This window comes from Carassius carassius, chromosome 50 (genome assembly GCF_963082965.1).
Source record: "Carassius carassius chromosome 50, fCarCar2.1, whole genome shotgun sequence".
In the NCBI taxonomy this organism is placed as follows: domain Eukaryota; kingdom Metazoa; phylum Chordata; class Actinopteri; order Cypriniformes; family Cyprinidae; genus Carassius; species Carassius carassius.
Genome location: NC_081804.1, coordinates 17,513,010 through 17,534,844, shown reverse-complemented (window position 1 = coordinate 17,534,844; position 21,835 = coordinate 17,513,010). Strand labels below are relative to the sequence as shown.

The window sequence follows — 21,835 nt, the reverse complement described above, 5'->3', positions numbered from 1 at the left end:
CGCAAACACACAGTGTTTAATGGCTCAAACGTATTCACAAATAATACAGAGATGGACCAACACAGCCTCCTCGACTGCAGTTTAATAACCGATTAAGATGCGATGAGTAAACGGCATCGCACTACATTCATCTAGTTTGAACAATTAAGCTAACAAAGGGTTACTTCATCAGAAAATGGATATTAATCTAAAAATATAAATGCTCTCATTATTTTCTCACCCGTGTGTTGTTTCAAACCTTTGTGACTTACTTTCTGCTGTGGAACACAAAAGAAGACGTTTAGCAGAATGTTCAAGCTGCACTTTTCCACACAGTCAAAGTGAATGGGGACTCGGGCTGACAACAAAGTACATTAAACTAGCATAAAAGTCATCCATGTGACTCGTGGCCAGAATTTCAGGTCTTCTAAAAGTCATTTGATAGCTTCATGTGAAGAAACTGATCAAATCTAAATCATTATTCGCAGAAAATCTGTTTCTGAATATTCATTACGTTCGATTTTGTGTTACAAACCAATGCTGTTTTGGATCAAGAAATTATTTATTTCTATTTATTTGTTTCTTTCTCATACAAAGATGTTTGAAATATAATGCTTAAGTCATATGACACTCCCAGGCCTCGTTGACTAATTATTAATTTTTTGGTCTAAAGGAAAATGATGTAGGTTTGGAACAAATGAGTAAATGATGACAGAATTTGTAATTCATTCATTCATTTATGCAGACACTTCCTCCATAAGACAACAGACTTTTAATATAAATTTTGGTATCAACAGTTTAATAATAATAAATAAAAAATGCTTCTCTGTACATATTAAATGGACACAAAATAAAGGAGTAATTCACCTGAAATGAAAATCTATCTCTGCTTGCTCACCTGCATGTGAACGATTCTTTAAACGGCTGCATGTCTATGCACTGGTGACAAATCTATGTATGTAATACTTTTGATCAATATTGATTGAACCACTCCAGAAACTTACAAAGAGAGAAAAATGAGCTTGAAGACAGAAGACGAATGCTGGAGGGGAAGGGGATGTGACAGAGAGAAAGTCTAAAAATTATACTATGTTATTATTTTACTGGACTTTTCTAGGTCTAGAAATTAGACTTCATTTATCACCTTATATATATTAAGATGTTCTAAGCCTATGGTTCTTCGAAGAAAAAGAAAAAAAAAGTGTTGAGGAGGCGAATTATATATCTATTAATATCTCTTTTTGTGGTTTTAGCTTATGTGATGATTGTTCGGTCTTATTTTAAAATCGTATTTATGATTTATTATTGTAATTATTATCATTACTATATTTGTTTGCCATTTTAATTGTATTTTTATTCATTAAGATTACTGTTGTAGGTAAAATAAGTACATACGTACTTAAGTAAAAAAAAAAAGTTACAATTAGGAAGTATTATTTTATGTTATTGTCCATAATGCAATAATATAGAGCTATAAAAGAAGACATGGTAACGTCATGAATTAAGCAGACTTAATGAATGTGTTAGGCAGCGCTTACAGATTGAGCTTATAATAATTACAAAATAATGAGAACATTTGACGGTTCATCAAATATTATATTTTGATCAAATATGATCCACAGTTGTCGTCAAAAATAAATAAATATAGTTTGTCTAAAAAGCTCTGAAAGAAACTGAAAAAAACTGAAGTCAAAGTCAAAACCTAAAATAATGAGAAGAAGAAGTAGGGATTTGAACACTGGTCTGTTTACTTGCCAAACGCATTGTTAGAAGACAGAAAGAAATGCTATGTTGTTAAAAAGGAATTATTATAATTTAATGTATCATTTTTTTGTCTTGTTTTTTTGGATTTTGTTGTTCCGAGTGAGGCCGGACCACCACTGATGCCTCCTCAAAAACAGTCACATGACGGCCGTGACACTGGAGTGTGTTGAGTGTGAGTGTGTGAGCCAATGCTCCCGCTCACACTGTTCAGTCCTGGTTGTTCTCAGGTGTGTGTGTGTGTGTGTGTGTGTGTGTGTGTGTGTGTGAGAGTGACCTTGCAGTGCTTAAACAGTGTGTCAGCGAGTGTGTTGAAGCGTGTCTGTGCCGATTATGAATGTTTCATTACTGCCACCTCAGCCTTTAGCTGTGAGCTTTCCACTAAAGCACACTGACAAATCCTCTTTCTTCTCGCCTTTTTAGCTCCTCTCTGCCGCTCGCTCTATCTCTCCTCGACGTCCGTCTAGCTCCTTTCTCTGCACTCGCTCGATTTCTGGTACTCTCGATTCTTCTTTCCACAGTTTTTTCCGCCACTCTCTCTCTGATGAATCTCCAAACAGCGGGGAATGATTGTACTTGGGGCCGAGCACTCGTTTTTCTTTTTGTTTGAAAGGCATGACAGGTACGACTTCTCCTCTGCTCTCTCCGCCCTCCCTTTCTCTCTTCCGCACAAAATAAGTCAAGGTTTACAAGGTCAACTCGTCTCGCGCTAAGCAGAGCTTTTTCACCCACACAGTATTTCGACTAAAACGTCAAGAGACAGCGGAGATAAATTTGGAAAAATGTCCCGGCTCAGGCGGTGGTACTTTACTCTGATTTCTGCCGCATGAAATTCTCCTCTGAATGAATAAGGGAGCTTGTTATCTTATTGTCTTATAATAGCAGGCGGGCGTTAGCACACTTCATCATGCACTGCCCTGTTGAGTGCATAAAAGTATGTCACACACTTTTAACACATGCACTCGTGCACACACACACAAACACATGAAGGGAAAAGAGGGCCACAGCAGATTAGGATCTGCTTTCTGGGGTGTGTTGAAACTCTCCCCGCATTGTAAATAGTTTCTTTGACGACAGAATCTACTTACGCAAGACCTTTGATTGAAATTCAGCTGAGATCTCTCAAAAGCCTTGTTCTTAAACTAGTTAAACGTTCTAAAATCAACCTAATTACTTATGATTCCAAAGTTTTGAAACATTTGAAATGCAGGCTTCTAAGTACTAAATAGTTTGCTTTTTATACTGTATACACAAATGATTCACCCACATTACATTTTATAAATGAATGCACGTAAGTGCTGTCATCGTAAATTCCACTAATTATAAAGAATTAGTAAGTAACACATTGAATTAACAGGACATTTTGAAGAACCTTTGTTTTATTTCCAACTAAGGAGAAAAATATATACATTGTAAAACTTGAAATTTTGCAGAATGTTCATGCTGTTCTTTTCTCTAAATCAGTGGCTGTCATGCACCACAAAATCATGAAAATGATTGATATTTACATCATTATCTGCTAAAAAATCTACCCTTCATGGTGCTTTCATTGAATGTAAAAGAGCAGCGTGAACATTCTACAAAATGCCTCCTTTTGAAATAAGCCACTGGGGCTTGGAATGACATGAGTAGGGTTCATCTTTGGAGCAAACTTTTATTGCTGGACTGAACAGCTAGCTGTTTTCAGTATTTAAATCTCACCCACAAACTTAGCAAAAATAGATGTACTTACTAAACAGAATATAAATATGTATCTTATGAAAGTGTCATGGTGCGCACTACCTCTAAAGAAGTGTATTATCTAGTCATAAACTTCTCACGCAGTCAGCTACTGGATTTCATAAAACTAACATTGACTTTATAACGGCTCTTAATAAATATTGACCTACATTTTAATCACATGCTAATCTCGAGCGCTACAGAGGTGACAGTTTATGGATGGCCGTGGATCATAAATTTTCCAGGTCGCATCTCTCTATTGAGTGTATCTGTTCCTCCGAGAGCCATACGATTGATCATATTCATTAAAAATATCTACACACTTTGGCATTTCACAGCCCACTAAGCCTGTGCAAGTTTAAGAATAAGATGTAATTATTCTCCTACAGCCAATATTCATTTTAATGGAATAATAAACTACTTGGATTAAAAAGATTATTGTGGTTGGTTGTTTTAAACTGTTTAAAAAAATACAACTGACAATAATATATTATCATAATCCTGTGTGTGTTTATATACATATATACACACACACACACTCTAAATATTTTTGTGTAATATTTTAATAATACAACAACATGTTGCCTTTACAACACATCACTAATTACAGTATAAATGGCTCTGAAATGGGGTCTTCAGCATTAAAAATTTGGAATAGCCCTGCAATTGACAATTTTGTGGCATAAGCACATTTTGTGTAGTCAAAAGGTCTGTTCAATGCATTTTCCCCTTTGCCTCCTGCTCGTTTTGCATAAATAGGTTACTGAAATTGTTTCCAAAACATTAAAGTCATTTTTTTTTATATTTTTAGCAGCATTAATTCTCCATATTCACCAATAAGTGCTTCTCTAGCCAGCTCAAAGCTCTCCTGCGCTATTAAAATTGTGTTTCCAGAAACCTGCATCCATACCACCGCTGAGCATTGTTTAAAGCCATGGGGTATTGTGGAATAGAATGAGGTCGACCAATCTTTTCAAAACTAATTATAATGTTTAAAAACCTAAACACCAGAAGCAATATTGGGCCAATAAAACGGAATTAAAAGCTCATTTCTGTGGGATAATTGCTCCACGCAGTGCTGATATTAAACACCTGGCATGTGGTACAGCCTGTCTGCGCTTCTCACAGATGTGCCGCCCATCCTAGAGCGGGAACCGGACGTGTCAGAATGGTCAGAATCGAAGTGAATAGGTCAGAGAAGAGGCATGCAGTTGCAGACTATCAGCTGCAATGATGGCTTTGCTACAGGACATGATGTCATAATGCCTCTGTTCCCCTATTTAAACATGCAGAGGGAACGGGATACAGATTGAGTGTGTCGTTGTAAATGGGGGTAGATTAAGCGGATATATTGTGAGTGTTCAGGGAAAGGCTTTTGGTTACCGCCAGGGCTGTACATACAGGAAGTGATGCAGACATATAATGGGGGTCAATGGGAGATCCGTTTACCTCTGAAAGTCACCTTTTGTCTTGCTTCACTACACTGGCCTGTCCTGGACAGGACCGTTTAATCAGCATATCAGTAACTCTGAAGTTCTTTACAATACAGTTTGCTTCGGAAGTATGGCCGTCTTTGTGTTGTTGATGCATAGATGGTATGTACCACAACTAGACAGTTATTTCAAGTTAAGACCCAAAGAGGAGAGCCAAAAAACAAAACTGAAGCTTAATGAAAAAAAGAATGTCCCCGAAATAGTAGTACTATGGTAAATGTATGTCATGGTACATATCTAAAATCACTATATTGGCATGTTAAAAAGATAATTTTGGGTAGCTGTATGCATGTTGCTGTGAAAAATGATTCAAGCTAGATTGAGTTAGTGTGTGTATCATTTTTTTTTTTTTTCCAGGATCAAGGCCTGCCTTTTGAAAAATGGTGCGCTTGCCCGGCGTGCTGAAAGAAAGAAAAAACATTGATTATCTATTAAATGATTCCAATACAATGATCAATAAGGCTCTGTTGAAAAAATTGAAAATAAAACACTCACTCATGAATCTTCCAGTGCCTCAGACACAAAGGCCTTCTTGGCAGGAGATGCATGGTTATAGAAGCAGTTGAAATCATTTTTGCAGGTTTTCACACAGTGTCTCTTTCTAGGGCTTGGGAAAAGAAAACTTGGACTACACAAGTGTTTTAATTTAAAGGGGTCTTCTTGATCCCTGACTTGTAGGATAAGATTTTGATTGACCTCTACTTACTTGTCCATCTTACCCTGACTATCTTTTTAGATACTGCTGACCTGAGCTGAACACTCTCAATCAAACTCTTATCAAAGGATGCCTACTCTCTAGATTCCCAACCAATAACTAGTTTCCAAATAGCTTAACCCTGTAGTCTACTTGCATTGTTGGCAAATAAACTCTTGTGAATCTGAACAACAACTAGTATTTTGTTTGGGCCAAACTTGGCACAATTCTGGAGGCAAGGCTGATGTTTTTATTGTATGTGAATCTATGCCTTGAGGAGAACAATATCACCAGCGTCTGTCTAGACCCAGCTGAGCATTTGCTGCTCCTGTTGGGGAGGCAGAAAAGGATAATAAAACCCAAATGATGGCCACCCAGTCTTCCCCCGGAGGTAGAGAGGCTTTAGCGGAGGATGCAAGCCAAGATGGAGCCAACAGTTTTCCAGAAGATCTTGAGGCAGAAAGCTCAGATGCCTTGTCACCTGTGGCACACTGTCAATATCATTTAGTACATGTTATCGTTGAGTTTTGTCTGTTCTGGGTGCATTTAAGACACATTTAGAAATCTCTTGTGTCCTATTTGTAGGTCAGGCGATTGTCAATCTTGGCCAAGTGTTTAAGGGTGGCTCTATGTGGCTGTTAAGAAGATTTGAGATTCTCCCATAACTTGCTAATGTAACCTGTATAGATCATAGATAGTTGAAAGGTTGGTAAGAGATGAAAATCAACGTAAAGATGTAGTGCAAATCTACTGCTCCTAATAGATCTGCGCATAGATGATTCTTTACTGTAGGGATAAGCTGGCACCTTTATCTGTTTGAATTTTGCTTCAATGCAAGCCAACTGAGGCACTAAACATAATATCAGACATCAGGGATGTGTCCTACAAGAATGCTTCTAGTTCCAGTGCCCCCTGGATAAGACCTTGTGGAGTGCCACCCTTGTTGAGACTGTGCAACTGGAAGCTTTCCTATATATGTTCAGCCATTTGCAAACAATGCAGTATGTGACACCTGGCTGGCCCAGAAACACTACATCTGTGTTCCCACTTTATCTCCCGTTATCTAGGATCGGGGCGGTCTCACCGGTTTCCACACATACACAAATGGTTTAGTGCCACTTCAAGTTTACATGCCTCACATCATTAGCTATCCTCCCTCAATCTCAGACAAATAACAACCAGTCTCTCCTCTTCCTCTCTCCTCCCCCCAACTCTCTTTCTCTCCCCCCATCAGGGGCCCATTCATTACATGGTGACACTTTTACAGCCTCTAGCTCTCCCAGACCTCTCTACCTCTCTGGAGAGAACAGATAGAACAAGAAAGAGAGCGCAAACAGGGAAGAGACTGAGTGGAACCAGAAATAGAGTGCCGCCCCACCTCCAATCCCACACACGCTCAACTCAAAAATATAGAAGGAAGAGATTGTTTGTTTATGAGTGACATAGTGTCATGTCAGACAGCCTCTTTTCCCTTGTATGTACAAGGAATACTGGGAACACTTTGTCCATCCTCCGGTATCGCACCCCAATCCAAGTGTGCAATTTTTGCATTGCGTTAGGGCTGGACGATTAATCGAAAAGTAATCAAAACCGAAATTCATAACCTCCAACCGACGTAATTTTCCCATGTCGGTTATTTCAGTTTTTTTAAATCTGTTAACACTTCCCCCTTAAAAGCATACTAGCGCGTGTGTAGCCACATGACTCTGCCCCGTCCAGTCAGTGGCATAAAAGCAAAACATGGAGGTGAACGCCGGTTCAACACATAGTAATGGCGCATGAGCGGTGAGTCTTCACTAAACTTTGTCAGTTGTATTTGTTTTATGGTTTGGACATTCAAGCGATTAGATGATCGGATGTATATTATTACATCGACCATGTTCGCGCTGCATTGTGGCACAAACACTCATAAACAGTAGCTGTGAAGATCACGCGCACAGAGGAACACAGAAACTAGTTGTCAGCGCTTTCCTGTGATTTATCACTAAAGTAGCTTAGAATCTCAAAACTTATTATAGCATGTTTTGTGTGCAGCGCATTGTATTTTAACTGTAGAAAAGGTTGTTCCGAAACTACGATACAGAAAACTACACAAGTATATCATCATAAACGCAGCCGTTTTTGTCTTACGTGAACATAAACAGATGAGAAAGAAAACACACATGTACAGTATTTTTGCTTAAAGAGACAACAGCCTAATAAACGCGCTGCCTGCGTTTATTTGCGTAATGTTAATCAAAGAACAAAAGAAAATCATTCACTGATCTTGACTGAATATATTTAATAACTTTACTTGATTGATCTTTATTTTATTTGTAAAAAGAAAACTATGTAGTGTTTTGAAACTTTTAATTACAGTTTCTGTACCTGAAATTTAGTTTAGTTGTATTTATTTATGATATTGCTAATTGATTTGTTTGTTCCGATCTTATTACTGACTGTTTACTTGCCTTAACCCTTTAATATTTGAAATTTATACTAATTTAGTTGTTTTTGCTATGGTATTTTTTTTAATCACAGGCAAAATTCCTCGTGCAGTGTTTTGTAGGCTGCTGATTTTTGCTCATGTTATTCAGCTGCAACAGAATGCTTTGTAAAAATGTTTGACATTTAAATGTTTGACTTCAATTTTTTTATATTGGATTTTTATCTTAATTGGCATCGAAACTACGAATCGATAAGAATCGGAATCGATAAAATTCAAACGATACCCAACCCTAGTAAGAAATGTTACGAACATAAATTAAAATAACTGCTGATAGTCAAACACATTTACAGTACAAACCTTGTCAGTGAACTATGAGGGCAAAAAAAAAAACAGAAACAAAATAATCGTTAATTAATCGTAATCGAGGTGAAATTTTCAGTTAATCGAGGTTTTGATTTTAGGCCATAATCGTCCAGCCCTACATTGCGTCATGGTCTCCTTATACAGTGTGTGTGGGAGCAAACACAGATAGGTCACCTGCACTGAGAAGGGTACGGCGTCTACATGTACATTACGCAACATTGTTTGTGCAGGAGAGTATGTACTCTAAGCATTACACAACCAGTTCTTCAAATCACATGCTGGGTAGCACATTTCTCACGTGTTGTGAACAGATCAAGCTTATATTCTGTAAAGCATTGGCCTGTTTCATTTGTGACACACTAAACCAGATCTGTATTGCATTTGTGTTAAAATGCTGTCTGAGTCTCTGGTGTGGAAATGTGCTAGACTTGCTCTTATTCTTGTCTGCTGGTCCAGGTTATTGATTCCACTGGCCGCACAAGCGTGAAAGGGTGGGACAGGACTCTTTTATGATTGGTTTCTTGATGTGTCAATTACTCTGTTGGAGCGAGTAATGCGTGTGACAGGCGGTTTGTTTATGGAGTTGTTCCGGGTCACGGTCAAAGCCTCGCTAAGCACACAGGTGAGGAAGGGTTCAGCTCATGTCACTCCTGGCGAACTCACTCACCCCTGACGAACAAGGAGACTTTCTTTGTTTAGATCTCAAGAGAAGTCCTTTTAACTGGGCCTGGAATTTAAAAGGCTCTTGATATTTTATTTATCACAATGTTTACATTTCTTCACCACTTACAATAATAGATGTGTGTAGTGTGTAAAAAGTGTAAAAAACATTTTGTACTGTATACTGAGCATGTATCATTTATTAGTAGTGATGTCTATGAACAATTTGTTTTAGCCAATTATTTGATTGGCAATGATTGGCAATTATCAATGATTTTATTAATTAAATTCCCAATGCATGTGAAACTCAATTAACTTTTAAGATATGAATAGATTTATTAAAGCATAAAATTAAGAATAGATTAACCATTTTTTAACTTAAAATGAAGTGTCTTAAACTGATTCAATAAATCAAATTCATTAAATGAAATTTGCTAGCACTAGTTTTAGGGCCTAGAAACAACTTAAGATGTGATGCAGACTAATGAATCTTTGTGTGTGATATCTGCTGGGATGTTTTGATTGACTGCAATGGTTTTCATATAAACATATGATCTGAATTAGAGTCTGTATGTCAGAGGTTACCTTCAGTGAAGGCAGAAATGTTTTTTCATCTCACCAGCCATATACAATGATTGTTAAATCATGTTTACAGTTTTCAATTAATCTCTTTTTTCTTTCTTTACAGACAGTGTAACACTGGAATGCTTCTGGCTTAGGGTGACCCATGGCTCCAAGACTGCCACAAAGCACAACCTCTCCAAACTCTACCCCTGATGATGATCACGATGAGGAAGATAGAGAGTTAAGGATTAAGGGAAATCAGAAACCCTTAATCATCCTGAGTGCCATTCCTCAGCCTTACCCACAATCCCCTTCTACTGAATCCTCCCTGATTTTAAAGTCAGACATTTCGCCAACAATGGAAAAAACTAATTTGGAAAGTCTTGAGACATCCCTGCATGTTTGATGATGCAGTCCGGACAATAAAAGGAATTCAAAATGGAACTTCCACTAGATACTTCCAGACCACATGGACTCAAACTCTTTGTCTCTCTGCAACTGATGGCCCTCCGGTTCTCGTACCAGATGCTGTTTTATTGGACTACACATTATCCCAGCATTTTAAAAAAAGGTGGTTTGGAGGCTTTAGCCATATGGGGTAAAGAAAGACAACAACATTCAAATTCTTCCCAAACAGCATCTTGTGTATATTGTGTACAGGATATGAATACAGGCTTATTCTTATCAATGTGAAGACACCATGTTTGTAAATAGTTCACAAATTGTATATTTCCTGCATTGTCTTTATAGGTTACGCCATTACAACATTTATTCAACATTTTTATCTGTACAGACGTAAAGGCTGACATAGATCTCCAAACAGATGAGTATTTGTATTCCGTAAACATCCATATAGACCCCCTCTAAAGACAACTCAAATGTTATTGCTTGTTAAGAAGACATTTACAGAGTGATTTAAACTTAGTTAAACCCTAATGCAGGATTGAGTGACTACGCCTTTGAGAACAAGAGAAACACAATTGAATTGAATCTCTCGCTGTCTCTCTGCATCTCTTTATCTGCTGTAGAAGTCCCAGCCCGTGTGGTTCTAGTTCCCGATTCCCAGATAACTTCCAAACTTGATTGCCAACGTCCTTGTACAGTTTAGAATTGCTGCATCTCATCTTTTTTGCCCCTTCAAATCAATGATTATCTTATGCCTGCATCCTCTATGTAGCTGTGACGTCCATGTAGGTGACCCTACGGGGATCACGGGGCCCGGAGGGGTCAGAGCACCTGAGGGGGGGTGGATCTCTCCTGGATGAGCCTCTCGCTGAGTTCCCACAGGCTGGCGGCTGCCGTTGGGTCCTGGGCCTGCGGAGAGGGCAAGCAACGGAAGCAGTTGTTGAAGTACATCCCTCCGATACCCTCCAGCTCTGGAACCACGGCACAGTAGATTGTAGTGGCCGCTCCCTGTTGCTGTGGAAACAAAAATTTAAATATCAGAATAAACTGAAACAATGTGAGCAAAAATAAATACTGTTGTTCTTGTATGGAGCCTGAAGAACTGGGTGACCCTCTTTAGAGGGTCAGGGCAATACCAAAGACACCTCTAACCATCCGAGACTTGCATTTTCTCCCCTAAAACTGATCATGAGATGGGGGAAGTGCTTCACAGCCTTTCAAAAGACACCATGGGACAGACTGTGAACCTGTTCAAATGGAGTTCCTGTTGTACATCGGACATATGGCTGTCAACAATCTGCATGCTTTCATATAGGTACCTGCCACATACTAGTCTAGGAACCACCGGAAGTCTTCAATTCTGGCAAGTTCTATAAAAGCTTTTAAAGTGGAGTTAAACCTCATGATGTCTGAATGCTGTATCCTCTCTAGGGTTCAAAGGTTAGCTGAAAACCAACCAACTATATTAGCAATGACATGTTATCTGCTATATAAGTAGGAAAAACAGGATAATATATTACAGACACTGGAACTGAGAAGCACTCAATTGTCAGGTTTATTGTACATCTCTTGTACGCCTGCCAAGAATCACAGACAATGATCAACACACACAAAAACAGTATAGTTGTAGATTCTGTACATAGCAGAAAGGAAAAGCTTTGGCGAAGTCTCGCAAAGACGACAGTGGGGCAGCCTGCCAAAACTGTCTATTCATCTCATGTCAAAGGGATTTCTGGATGTCACCCAGTCAATGGGACTTTCTGTCATTGCTGGAGAAGGCGTATACACGTACACACACAAACACAAATTTAAATCCTAAAAAAGGGATCCAGCACAAAGCTATCCATGCAAGGGTCCTAAAGACAGGTTAGAGACATAAACCCCAAATCCCAGTATCCTCTGTAATGCATGTATAATTGGTCATGCCCCATGTATAGCTTCAAAGGGCCATTCACACTGACAGAGATTTGAAGCAGCAAAGCAACTATAAGTCAGTCGTTTTCAATGAGGGTGGTCGATTTGAGGAGACAAAGCCGACAATGACCATTGGAAAGTTCAAATTAGGTGACCACCAATGGGAATGCATTGGTACACAATCTAATACAGATGGATACAGCAGTTGCTGATAAGACTTGTGCAAAGTCCAGCGACTTAATCCTTTTCAGTGTGAACCCCTTTTAAGACAGGAAGCAATTACTAGAATAATTTTTTTTAAGATGCAAAGGTGAAGTCAAGGTGTAATTTTTGGCTCCAAACTAGCAGCTATAAGTGAAATTGTGGAAAACAGCCCTCCATTGTTTGAAGATTAATTAGTCTTCAATGTCACACCATTTAAGTCAAGTCAAAAGCTGAGATGTTGGCCCCCTCAAACAAACATCTTGGAGAAAATAAATATATTTCACCCTTTAGCTTCAACATCTATCATATAGTTTAATATTATAGTGGTATCATAGTGTTTAGCCTAGGTTCAAAGGTCACCCTAGCAATTCCATCCTCACCCCCTCACGTTAATGAAGTACTCATGAAATATCAAAACCACTCATCTGGGTTTGATTCGCAACATGTACGCCCACAATCATGCCTTTTTTGTGTCTATTTTGTTAATGCCCTCGGGTTTGATTGCTTACACAAAAACAAATGACGCTTCATGATTTTTCACACTTTTCCACATGGCCGATCAGCAGCTAATTGTCGGGGATGGTTTACTATCATGGGGTTTAACTGTATTGGGGAAAGATTCAAAGCAAAAGAAAAACATGTCAGACAGAATTAGAGTTGACGTGGAGTTCAAATGTTTCCAGACTCGTCTTTTATGTCCCTCATCTCACTGAAGAAACTGTCCTGTGCTACTTCACACGTGACTCCTGCAGGAAGTTAACTTCTGTAAGATGCACATGAAATAGATGACTGCTTTATCTTCAAATAGTGCAGGAGCGTCTCAAACGCAAATACACACACATTGCAACAGTACAAAGACTTTGGCTCATTTATGGAGCCAAATCAACAGCTGTAGTTCAAGCTGGCAAAGACTGTGACAGAACACTTGTTAGATACACACATACACACAAACTCGCAGGAAGAAAGCCAAGGCTGCAGTCAGAAATTCAGCGAGTGAACTTCACACGCTCATCCCCATTTAACTCCAGTTTGTGTGTTTTTCTGTGTCTTTTGAAGTACACAGATGCTGCATGTTGCTTTGGTTAGCACGGCAATAAACATGACATCAAAAGCATGGATCTTCCTGGAGTCTTACCTGCATTTGCATTGATAAGTTAATACATATTTGAAGCTGGGAATATGAAAGGAAGGAAAATGTCAGTCAACCCCTCTAGCGAACCCAATGCAGTGGGTCAATTTTCAAAGATGCACTTTATGGATTCAGTGCTCTTGTAATTAAATTTAATGTTGTCATATGCACAAAAAAAGTTAGCACTTATTCAAAGTTGTGTGAAATTATTTCCCTGGTTATTAAGGTAAGGTTCTAATAGGACAATCCGCTAGATTTTTGAGCAAATTACCCAAAATGCCTCTTGGCTTTCGATTAACATTAACATTCCTCATTAGGAATAACAAATGTGCTCTGAAATCCAAACTCAGAATAAAGGTTTAGAAACCATATAAATAGTCTGCAAGTATTGATTTTCATAATGTCCCAATAGTTCATACCTTTATGGTCACGTACGTGTTTTAAGCATGTATGCTAACGCTAGACTCCACATTTTTATTTTAGCTTAAACCAGCTTGAGGTAGTTCAACTGATATTGTATCTTGACCAGGCTGGTGTTCATCTGGTTTAACTGGTTGGCCAGCTAAGAAGTACCCAAAACCAGTGAATCAGATCAGCCTGACCACTAAAATCCAGTTTAGAACCATCAAGAAGCATTTTTCAGCAGACTCCTATGTGTTTCTTCTTGTCACCTCACCTTGATTAGAATACAGTGCCCACCAGCTCAAAGTTAACACTAATACACTCCTCACAAGTGCACATGCTCCATTGCAGCCACCACTTGGCGCTGCGAATGCCTTCTGTAATGACGCACTGTGAAGACTAGCATGACTGAGATTACCAGCGCTAATGGATGTGGAGTGTGATTTCAGCACTGGCTAGCATGCTGCTGCCCCTTAGCCAAACAATGCGTGCAGGACAAATATAAATCTGCGATTGATCCATTGAGTCTCTAGACTGGAACACCATTTCCTTTATCCGTTAGCAGCGGGACAATAATAAGGTTTCTAACCATGAGCCTCCTGCTTTGGTGTATTTAGCTGAGGGACATGGAGAGATTGGATTGTCAGACTGAATAAGAGAACATGGATCTTATTGCTGTTACGCTGAACCTCCTGGCACTCAACCCTGATGGCCCTTTTGGGCCGATAAGCTTTATGATAAAATGCATTAACATGCTGGACCAGGTACTGCTCACATTTATCAAGAGCTCAGGCCAGAAAACAGAGATAGCGATAGAGCTACAGATCAGTTAAATCAGTGGTTCTCAACTGGTTTTGCTTCAGGACCCAATATTTATCACTGGACATTAAGTGACGTCCCAACACACGACTACAACCGTCTGTTGTACAAAAGTATTTTATGTTGCATTGCTTTCTTCATTGTTTCTCAAATATGAGGGTGGGGTATGCTGTTATCTGCCTAATTTTGCTAGATTTTACAATGTGAATCACAAATTTGATTGGACAAATGGCCTTTGACGCCAACAATGAAAGATATGGGAAGCTTTTTCTCCAAGCACTTGCTAAGTATTTACTTTTCTGTGCTAACCATGTGCAATTATAGGGATAGAATTTAGCATAGTTTTTCATTAACGTCTGCAATTTGAACAAAATCGGGTCATGAGCCAGTTAAGGAACCATAAATACTGAAGTATTCAAACTTCTAAAAAAACAAACACAAACCGCCAAAACCGTTTGATAATTTTTGCTGCAATACTAACAACCAAACCAAAGCAAATGACTTAAACGTGTCCTCTTTCAAAAATAATAAAGGCCGAAAATGGAAATGAGATACTTCCATTCACTCAGAAGTCCTGCAATAAGTCTATTTGTCACTTTTATGTGCATAAATAACTAATGTCTTCCTGTATCAAATGCAATTTTCAATATGGAACCTCATGCACGCACATCCAAATAAGTCGTTTTGTTTAGCAATAAATAATTGAGATGATCACACCATGTCCCAACCAGGCGGAATAGGATAAAGCAACATGCTTGGTTTCTACTTCTACGATTTTGTACTGGGTAGTCTCGCCCATCGTGAAATCTCATTGGTCCAAAATCCTGCTAAGCATAATTGTATATTTGCCATCAAATATGCTCTTAGTGTCTGGTCAGGGTGTAGTAAAAGTGTGCTTCTTTTGATTAAACGAGGTTTAATATTTCCAGAAAGGAAATTATTTATAATTTCTCGCCTTTTATTTGTTAAACCCAGGAATGGCGCCACATTCATGCACACCTGGTAAAATCTGACTGTATCTAGTGTACAAATTGTGATTCAATTCCTCTTTTACCATCAGTATTTAAGTCTGGCTGAGAGTTTATTGTTGGCAGACAAGTTTTTTCATTGTTAACTAGTACCCCAGTTTCCCTGTAGTCCTTGTGTCACTCTACAGCGTGAACGGATGTGATCCTTTATCCATGTTGTTTCTCCAACACACTCAAAATGTTGAGTATCTGCCACATCACGTTATAATCAGCAGAGAAAATCACTTGAAAATGCAAGTGATGACCTAACTGGGTAAGAGTAATATCCATTTGTTTCTAGAAAGATTGTGTTGAATTTTCTTTCATTGCTGCATGTAAAAGGTTAAGAAAAATGGTGTATATTTTCCCGTCATTGGTCTCATGTTGTCATAAGCGATCGGTCCACCTCTGCTGTCAGTTCCTCTATGTTGTACATACATCTGTAAATATCGAACAGCTATGCATGCTGTCACTCTAGCAATTGTTTCAGGTATTTTTATAATCAAAAACGCATATGGCATGTGCTTAAAAAAATTAATTGAGAAAAAGGAACATAATAAAATGATTGGTCAAATAAACATGATCTCATAAACAGTTTCGGAAAACAGTGATTTTTATTTTATTTCACCTGATTTTTGGTATAAGCAATTCTATTTATGGCTGTCATTCCCAGTGTTTTTTTCCTATGTTCCTTGTTATGCTTCAGACATATTTGTAAGAGGGTTGAGGCAAACATGATATCAACATGATATTGGGGAGGGAGGATGATCAATGTTAATTGTCTGGATTTTGAACCATGGCCCTACATTTCAAAACTTCATTTACTCACAGAACATAAATGACAAATAACTGTGTATTTTACTGGTATTCTGTTCTGTTTGGGTTAGTATATTACAAAGTGTATCCTGGTTTCCTGACTGTAACATCCAAACAAAAAGGCAAATGCCTTTTATTTTAGCACTTTTTTTGTATCTTGGCCATGCACTGATAGACTTCAGAGAATCCCAAGAGTCCAAGAGTATTGTGGTTAGTTTTGCCTCAGCCCTATGCAATGACCTGTACATTTATAACCAAACCAGAGACTATTCTATGAAGGAGATCATGGATCCAATGGAGGAAGAGGGACTTTTAGCAATGTTTATTTTAAATTCATGACAACCATGATAGTTGGAGGTGTCTGATTTTTAATCTGTGCTAAAGATATTTTAAATTTAATAAATAATCATTGTAACAAGATGTTCAGTGGTTTGGTTCTTTGCCATTACGTGTTCTTTTATTTGGATGGTTAAGCGATATTAGTGCTGAAAGTGAACATGTACTCTGCATGTGCTCTGGGCCAACTCTCTTGTTGAGTCACCTCACCTCATAATTACAAGTGCCATGTAATTATTTCCCACATTACCCACAGTTCAGCAGTCTAAAATTGACAATAACTTGGACATCTGCCATTGATGAGTAATTTCCCCCAAAACCTCTCTGGAAGTTTTACTGAATTGCTGTAAAATATCTTGCACTTTCCATAAATAGGATACTTTTTAGAATTAAAAAAAAAAAAAAAATTAAACAAAGGTACAATTCCCATGTTCTTTAGATAAGTTATTTATATTATCATTTATATTATTATTTAGTTATAAATTAAATTAAATTGAAAATTAAATTAAATTTATGCATTTAGCAGACACTTTTATACAAAGCAACTTACAGTACATTCAGGATTCACAACATTTTTTACCTTGCGTGTTCCCTGGGAATTGAACCCACAACCTTTTGTGCTGCTAACGCAATGCTCTACCACTGAGCCAAAGGAACACTATTATTTATAATTTATTATCTATATAATTATTAATAATAAAAATGGGACAGCGTGGTAATTGCTTTAATTTAAAATAAAGTTGAAGGGGAAAAAAGAATATACAATTTCACAGATGTTGTTTGTCCAGTACAATCCTCCCCTGATTCAATTCCCCAAAAGTCAAATCTCTATCACCAAAGAGAGTGAAAAACAACATTTACGTAGTTCCTCTTTTCTTTCACCTCTCTCTACATCTGTTTTTTTCTCTGTCCCCTCGTTTTTTTGTTTACCTTAGCATTTAGTGGCGGTGCTCTCAGCGAGCCGACAGCTCATCTGAGCGTGCTCCGGCCAGCTGTGAGGGGGACACTGGGTAAAGAGTAAACAGCCGCGATGGCCATTCTTTCTGCCCGATGAACCGCCGGAGAGAGGATTTACACCACAAAACACACTTCAAAACTCTGAACAAACACACACACCTCGACAGCCTGTGGCTCCAAAAACAGACGAATAATGGTCCTTTCAGAGCGCAGGGGCTGGGATTGAACCATCTCTTCTCCCGAGGAGAACCATGATAATGTACACAGTCGTAGAGCAAACAGATGAATCAGACGGACAACAATATGGTGCATCTACACTGAAGCTGTGAATAGCCTGAAAATGAACAGGAACATACCTGGAGGTCAAGGCAAAATGGAGGTCAAGGCACAGAAAAAAAGTGGATGAAAGAAAGAATAAACTAAATTAGAGCCAAACAAAGGATTAACCAATTGAAAGAGGTGAAAGGCTAACACAGTACCTATTTTCAAAGACTTATCTAGTGTGTTTACTGGAAAGTCAAAGGAAATTATCAGGGAAATTGGAAAATTGGTCAGACTCAAACCTTTGTCCCCTATATGAACACCAAAGCTCAAAACATCTCTAGCAAGAGTGCTAAGCACTGTGTCATAGCCCAGAATGATTTTATAAAGAAGGAAAACAATAAAAACATGGAAACTGGACAGAGACATTTCAGTATCACTGCTGTCCTCTAACCAACGAGAACTCTCTCTTCACCTCCAGAAGGGAAGGATAGTAAAGGATGATCAATGTGCGTGCAGGACTGCCGGTGAATGAGGCTTGGTGATTACACTCTCGTATTCTTTTGTCAGGGCCATAAGGTAACAGGACCTTGCCCCACCACATGCATTAAATCCTATTAAAATCGCCTTCATTATAGCGGAGGCCTGTGTGTAATGGAATGGGGAAAGGCGCCCTCCGTCTCCCCCGAGTCTCGTTCTACTGATGGTGGAGCCCATTCCCACAAACCCATTCTCACTCTCTCAAGGGTGAGTAATAACATTCATGTTGGCGAGGTGTGCTCATGTAGATTTCCACAGCCTTAGGACAACCAGCTAAACAACTGATTTGTCTTGCTATTTTATTATATTTCGGCTCTTTATTGTTTTAGGGAAAACATGGGAGTGTTTGGTAGCTTCTAAATTCATCCCTGTTTGGATCCTAAGGAATGAATGGTGCTAAGATAAATGCTAGCATAGTGGCGCCGCGCTTGAGATGGGAGAGGTACGTATCAACTCGTCTAAGATGAAGGAAGAACAGTGGAATATGGAAAGATTTTGGCGTTTACCTTTAAGAACTGTGTACGTTTTTTTTTTCTGTGAATCAAAAGTTAAATGCATCTAGAACAGTTATCCTTGTTTGCAGTGACACTGACATAAATTATAAACCAAGTATGAAACATTTCCAGAGTTTTAACAAAAATGTAATTTGTAAAAATCAAAAATGCCGCGGTGACACTTTCTATGAGGCCCGTATTTGTAAAACACTATAAGAGTATTCTTAAGCCATTATAATGAATGCATAATGTAATAGAAAAACCCTTATAATATGCTGTATCATCTCATGAGTAATCATGACAGCAGTTTTATAGCTCTTAAGATTATGATGATTTATAACACACAACGAACACAATGCATCCACTTAAATTACAATGGATTAAATTCCCCATAGTTAGAATGTATTAGAAGTCTCATATCTTGCCATTGTTAACTTGTTACTTTACTCAAAGCAGACATAGACCAAATAATAACAACAACAATAATAAAAATAGCCATGAGGTCAGTGTTCCTGTAGCTCAATTGGTAGAGCATTGCGTTAGCAGCGCAAGGTTGTGGGTTCGATACCCAGGGAGCACATGATAGGTAAGAAAATGTTAGCCTGAATGCAATGTAAGTCGCTTTGGATAAAATCCTCTGCTATATGCATAAATGTAAATGTATATAAATGTATATCTGATCAGATGAATGTGTAACATGGCACATTGGATTTTAACTATATTTATTGTAATATCAGTAAGTGAATTTAACATTTTGTTTATTGTGTGTTATAATCATACTCATAAAAGTTATAACCAGAAATGAGTAAGTTTTATAATGATTTATAATTGTTGTTATGATCACAACATAATAGATTTTATTTTTGTATTTTTTTATAATGCATTATGCATACATTATAATGCTTTTAGAATACTCTTATAATGTGTTATAAAAATGGGCTTCATAAAAAGTGTTCTCTGACAAAGGCATTTGCTTTAAACATTTGGAGCAAAATCATAGTACAAGCAGTTTTAGCTTAAAATGAAAATGACAAGTCGAATTAACAGCTGATAAATATGAACGTTTATTTATAACCATGCTGAAAATCTGACAATATTGTTATTGATGCTAACTCCCTAGCTTATTAGCTAGCCGATGCTAACTTGAGGTCATTTGTAAAAAATAAAGTCCAAATATTTTTATTCAGTCACCTAGATAGATTCAATTTGATGGAAAAACAAAGGATGGGATGTTCAGAACATGGTAACTATAGTAACTATCATATTGGGAAGCATTTTACAAGAAGTGATCGAGGTGTTGTACTCCACAGACTAAGTTTGAATTTGTTTTTTAAAAATGTCAATATGAAAATATATTTTCCTTAACATCCCAATCCCTAAAAAAAAAACAGCAGCAATGCATAATTCTGGAAAAAATATTTTTAAGAACTTGTGCTGACGATGGAGAAAGCCCGTCCATCAGTCCGCAAGTAACGGTAGACTTTCAGTTCCATGCATGAACCGGTTCACTCTGTGAAGCCGGGAAACATACTGTCAGGCCATATATATATACATACATGTATATATCACAAACATGACATTTCTGAATAAAATATTTAATTTCTGAACAAATAATTAATGATAAATACATAACATAGGCCTGTCAAATTCTTCTTATTACCCTATTAGGCATATCATTATTAAGTTACTTTTATTATTAAATTAATATTACAACTAATTTGCCCAGCAGTAATATAAGTCTCTGAGAGAATATGCAGCATCAGATTTAACTTTGACTTTCTAGTGAATCAAATGAGATGAAGAGGATCACCGCATAACTCTTGTGCAAAGTTTGCATATTGTGATATCCATTGGCTTGCCTTCTTAGTTTAAAAAAATATTTACAATATTGCAACATATCCAGCCCCCCAAACCACCGACCCTTGAGTTTTAATTACATAAGTAGCCTATATAAAATTACAAAATGATCATTCATCCATCTTTACCTTTTACTTAAGTACATTAAAAATCGAGTACTTTTGTACTTTCACTCAAGTAAAATGAAAATGAGTACTTCATACTTTTACTGGAGTAATATTTTATTATGCATATCTATACTGTAGCTTTTTGCTGCATTCACACAAGGTGTTTCCTTCAGTGAAAATGAAGCACATATAATACTTTATAAAATGGTCATGTTGCCATTTTCATTTGAAAATGTAACTGTCAGTGTAGTACATTCTCCAGTGCATGTGGCAACGTGATTTGCATACTTGATCTGAGGAAAGAGGTTTGTTCTAGAAATGCAAACAGTAAAATTTTGTGTGTGAAAGTAAACTGTGTGTGTGTGTGAGGTCATGAAGACTTGTACTTGGCTTATTCAATTATATGTTTACCTATCTATGCAATACAATGGAATACTGCAGTTTTTGTTATATAAATTTAACAATATACATATTACACCCTCGTTGGGGGCTGAGCCCCCCTAAAGTGAAAAATCCTAGAATTGCCCCTGACGCCCACTCATATAATTTTATTATAATTTTAAAGGATAACCTTTCAGGGCAAAAAAAAAAAAAAGCATAAAAATTTATATAAAAAAATTAATGTGCAACAAAGAAAAATCTGGAACAAAAAAGGCATTAAAATTTATGTGAAATAATTAATGTGCGCAAAAAAAAAAAAAAAAAGTCTTCAGACTTCATATTTTAATCTACAGAGGGTTAAAAAAGTGTCCTTTCCTCTGGAAAGTCAGGAAAGATGATTCGCTATTTAGCTTAACACACTTATAAATTTTATGTTATGCTATATTATTAACAAATATTTGATTCAATCTTTTTATGAACTTGTTTTCATAGCACAGGTTATTATTATTATTATTATTTCTTTTTGGAACGGATTGATTGTAGGC

General features: G+C 37.5%; 2 protein-coding genes across 2 annotated transcripts in view; one reads left to right on the top strand and one right to left on the bottom strand.

Moving 5' to 3' along the window:
- mafb (MAF bZIP transcription factor b) overlaps positions 1 to 11,684 on the top strand; it is a 66,739-nt gene extending 55,055 nt beyond the window's left edge. Inside the window, exon 3 of the mRNA XM_059545749.1 lies at positions 9,786 to 11,684. The gene's annotated coding sequence lies outside the window, so the exon portion shown is untranslated. The remainder of the gene's footprint in view (positions 1 to 9,785) is intronic.
- LOC132133055 (WW domain-containing oxidoreductase) overlaps positions 10,292 to 21,835 on the bottom strand; it is a 251,646-nt gene continuing 240,102 nt past the window's right edge. Inside the window, exon 9 of the mRNA XM_059545747.1 lies at positions 10,292 to 11,080. Within this exon, the coding sequence (XP_059401730.1) occupies positions 10,889 to 11,080 (192 nt within the window). The 3' untranslated portion in view covers positions 10,292 to 10,888. The remainder of the gene's footprint in view (positions 11,081 to 21,835) is intronic.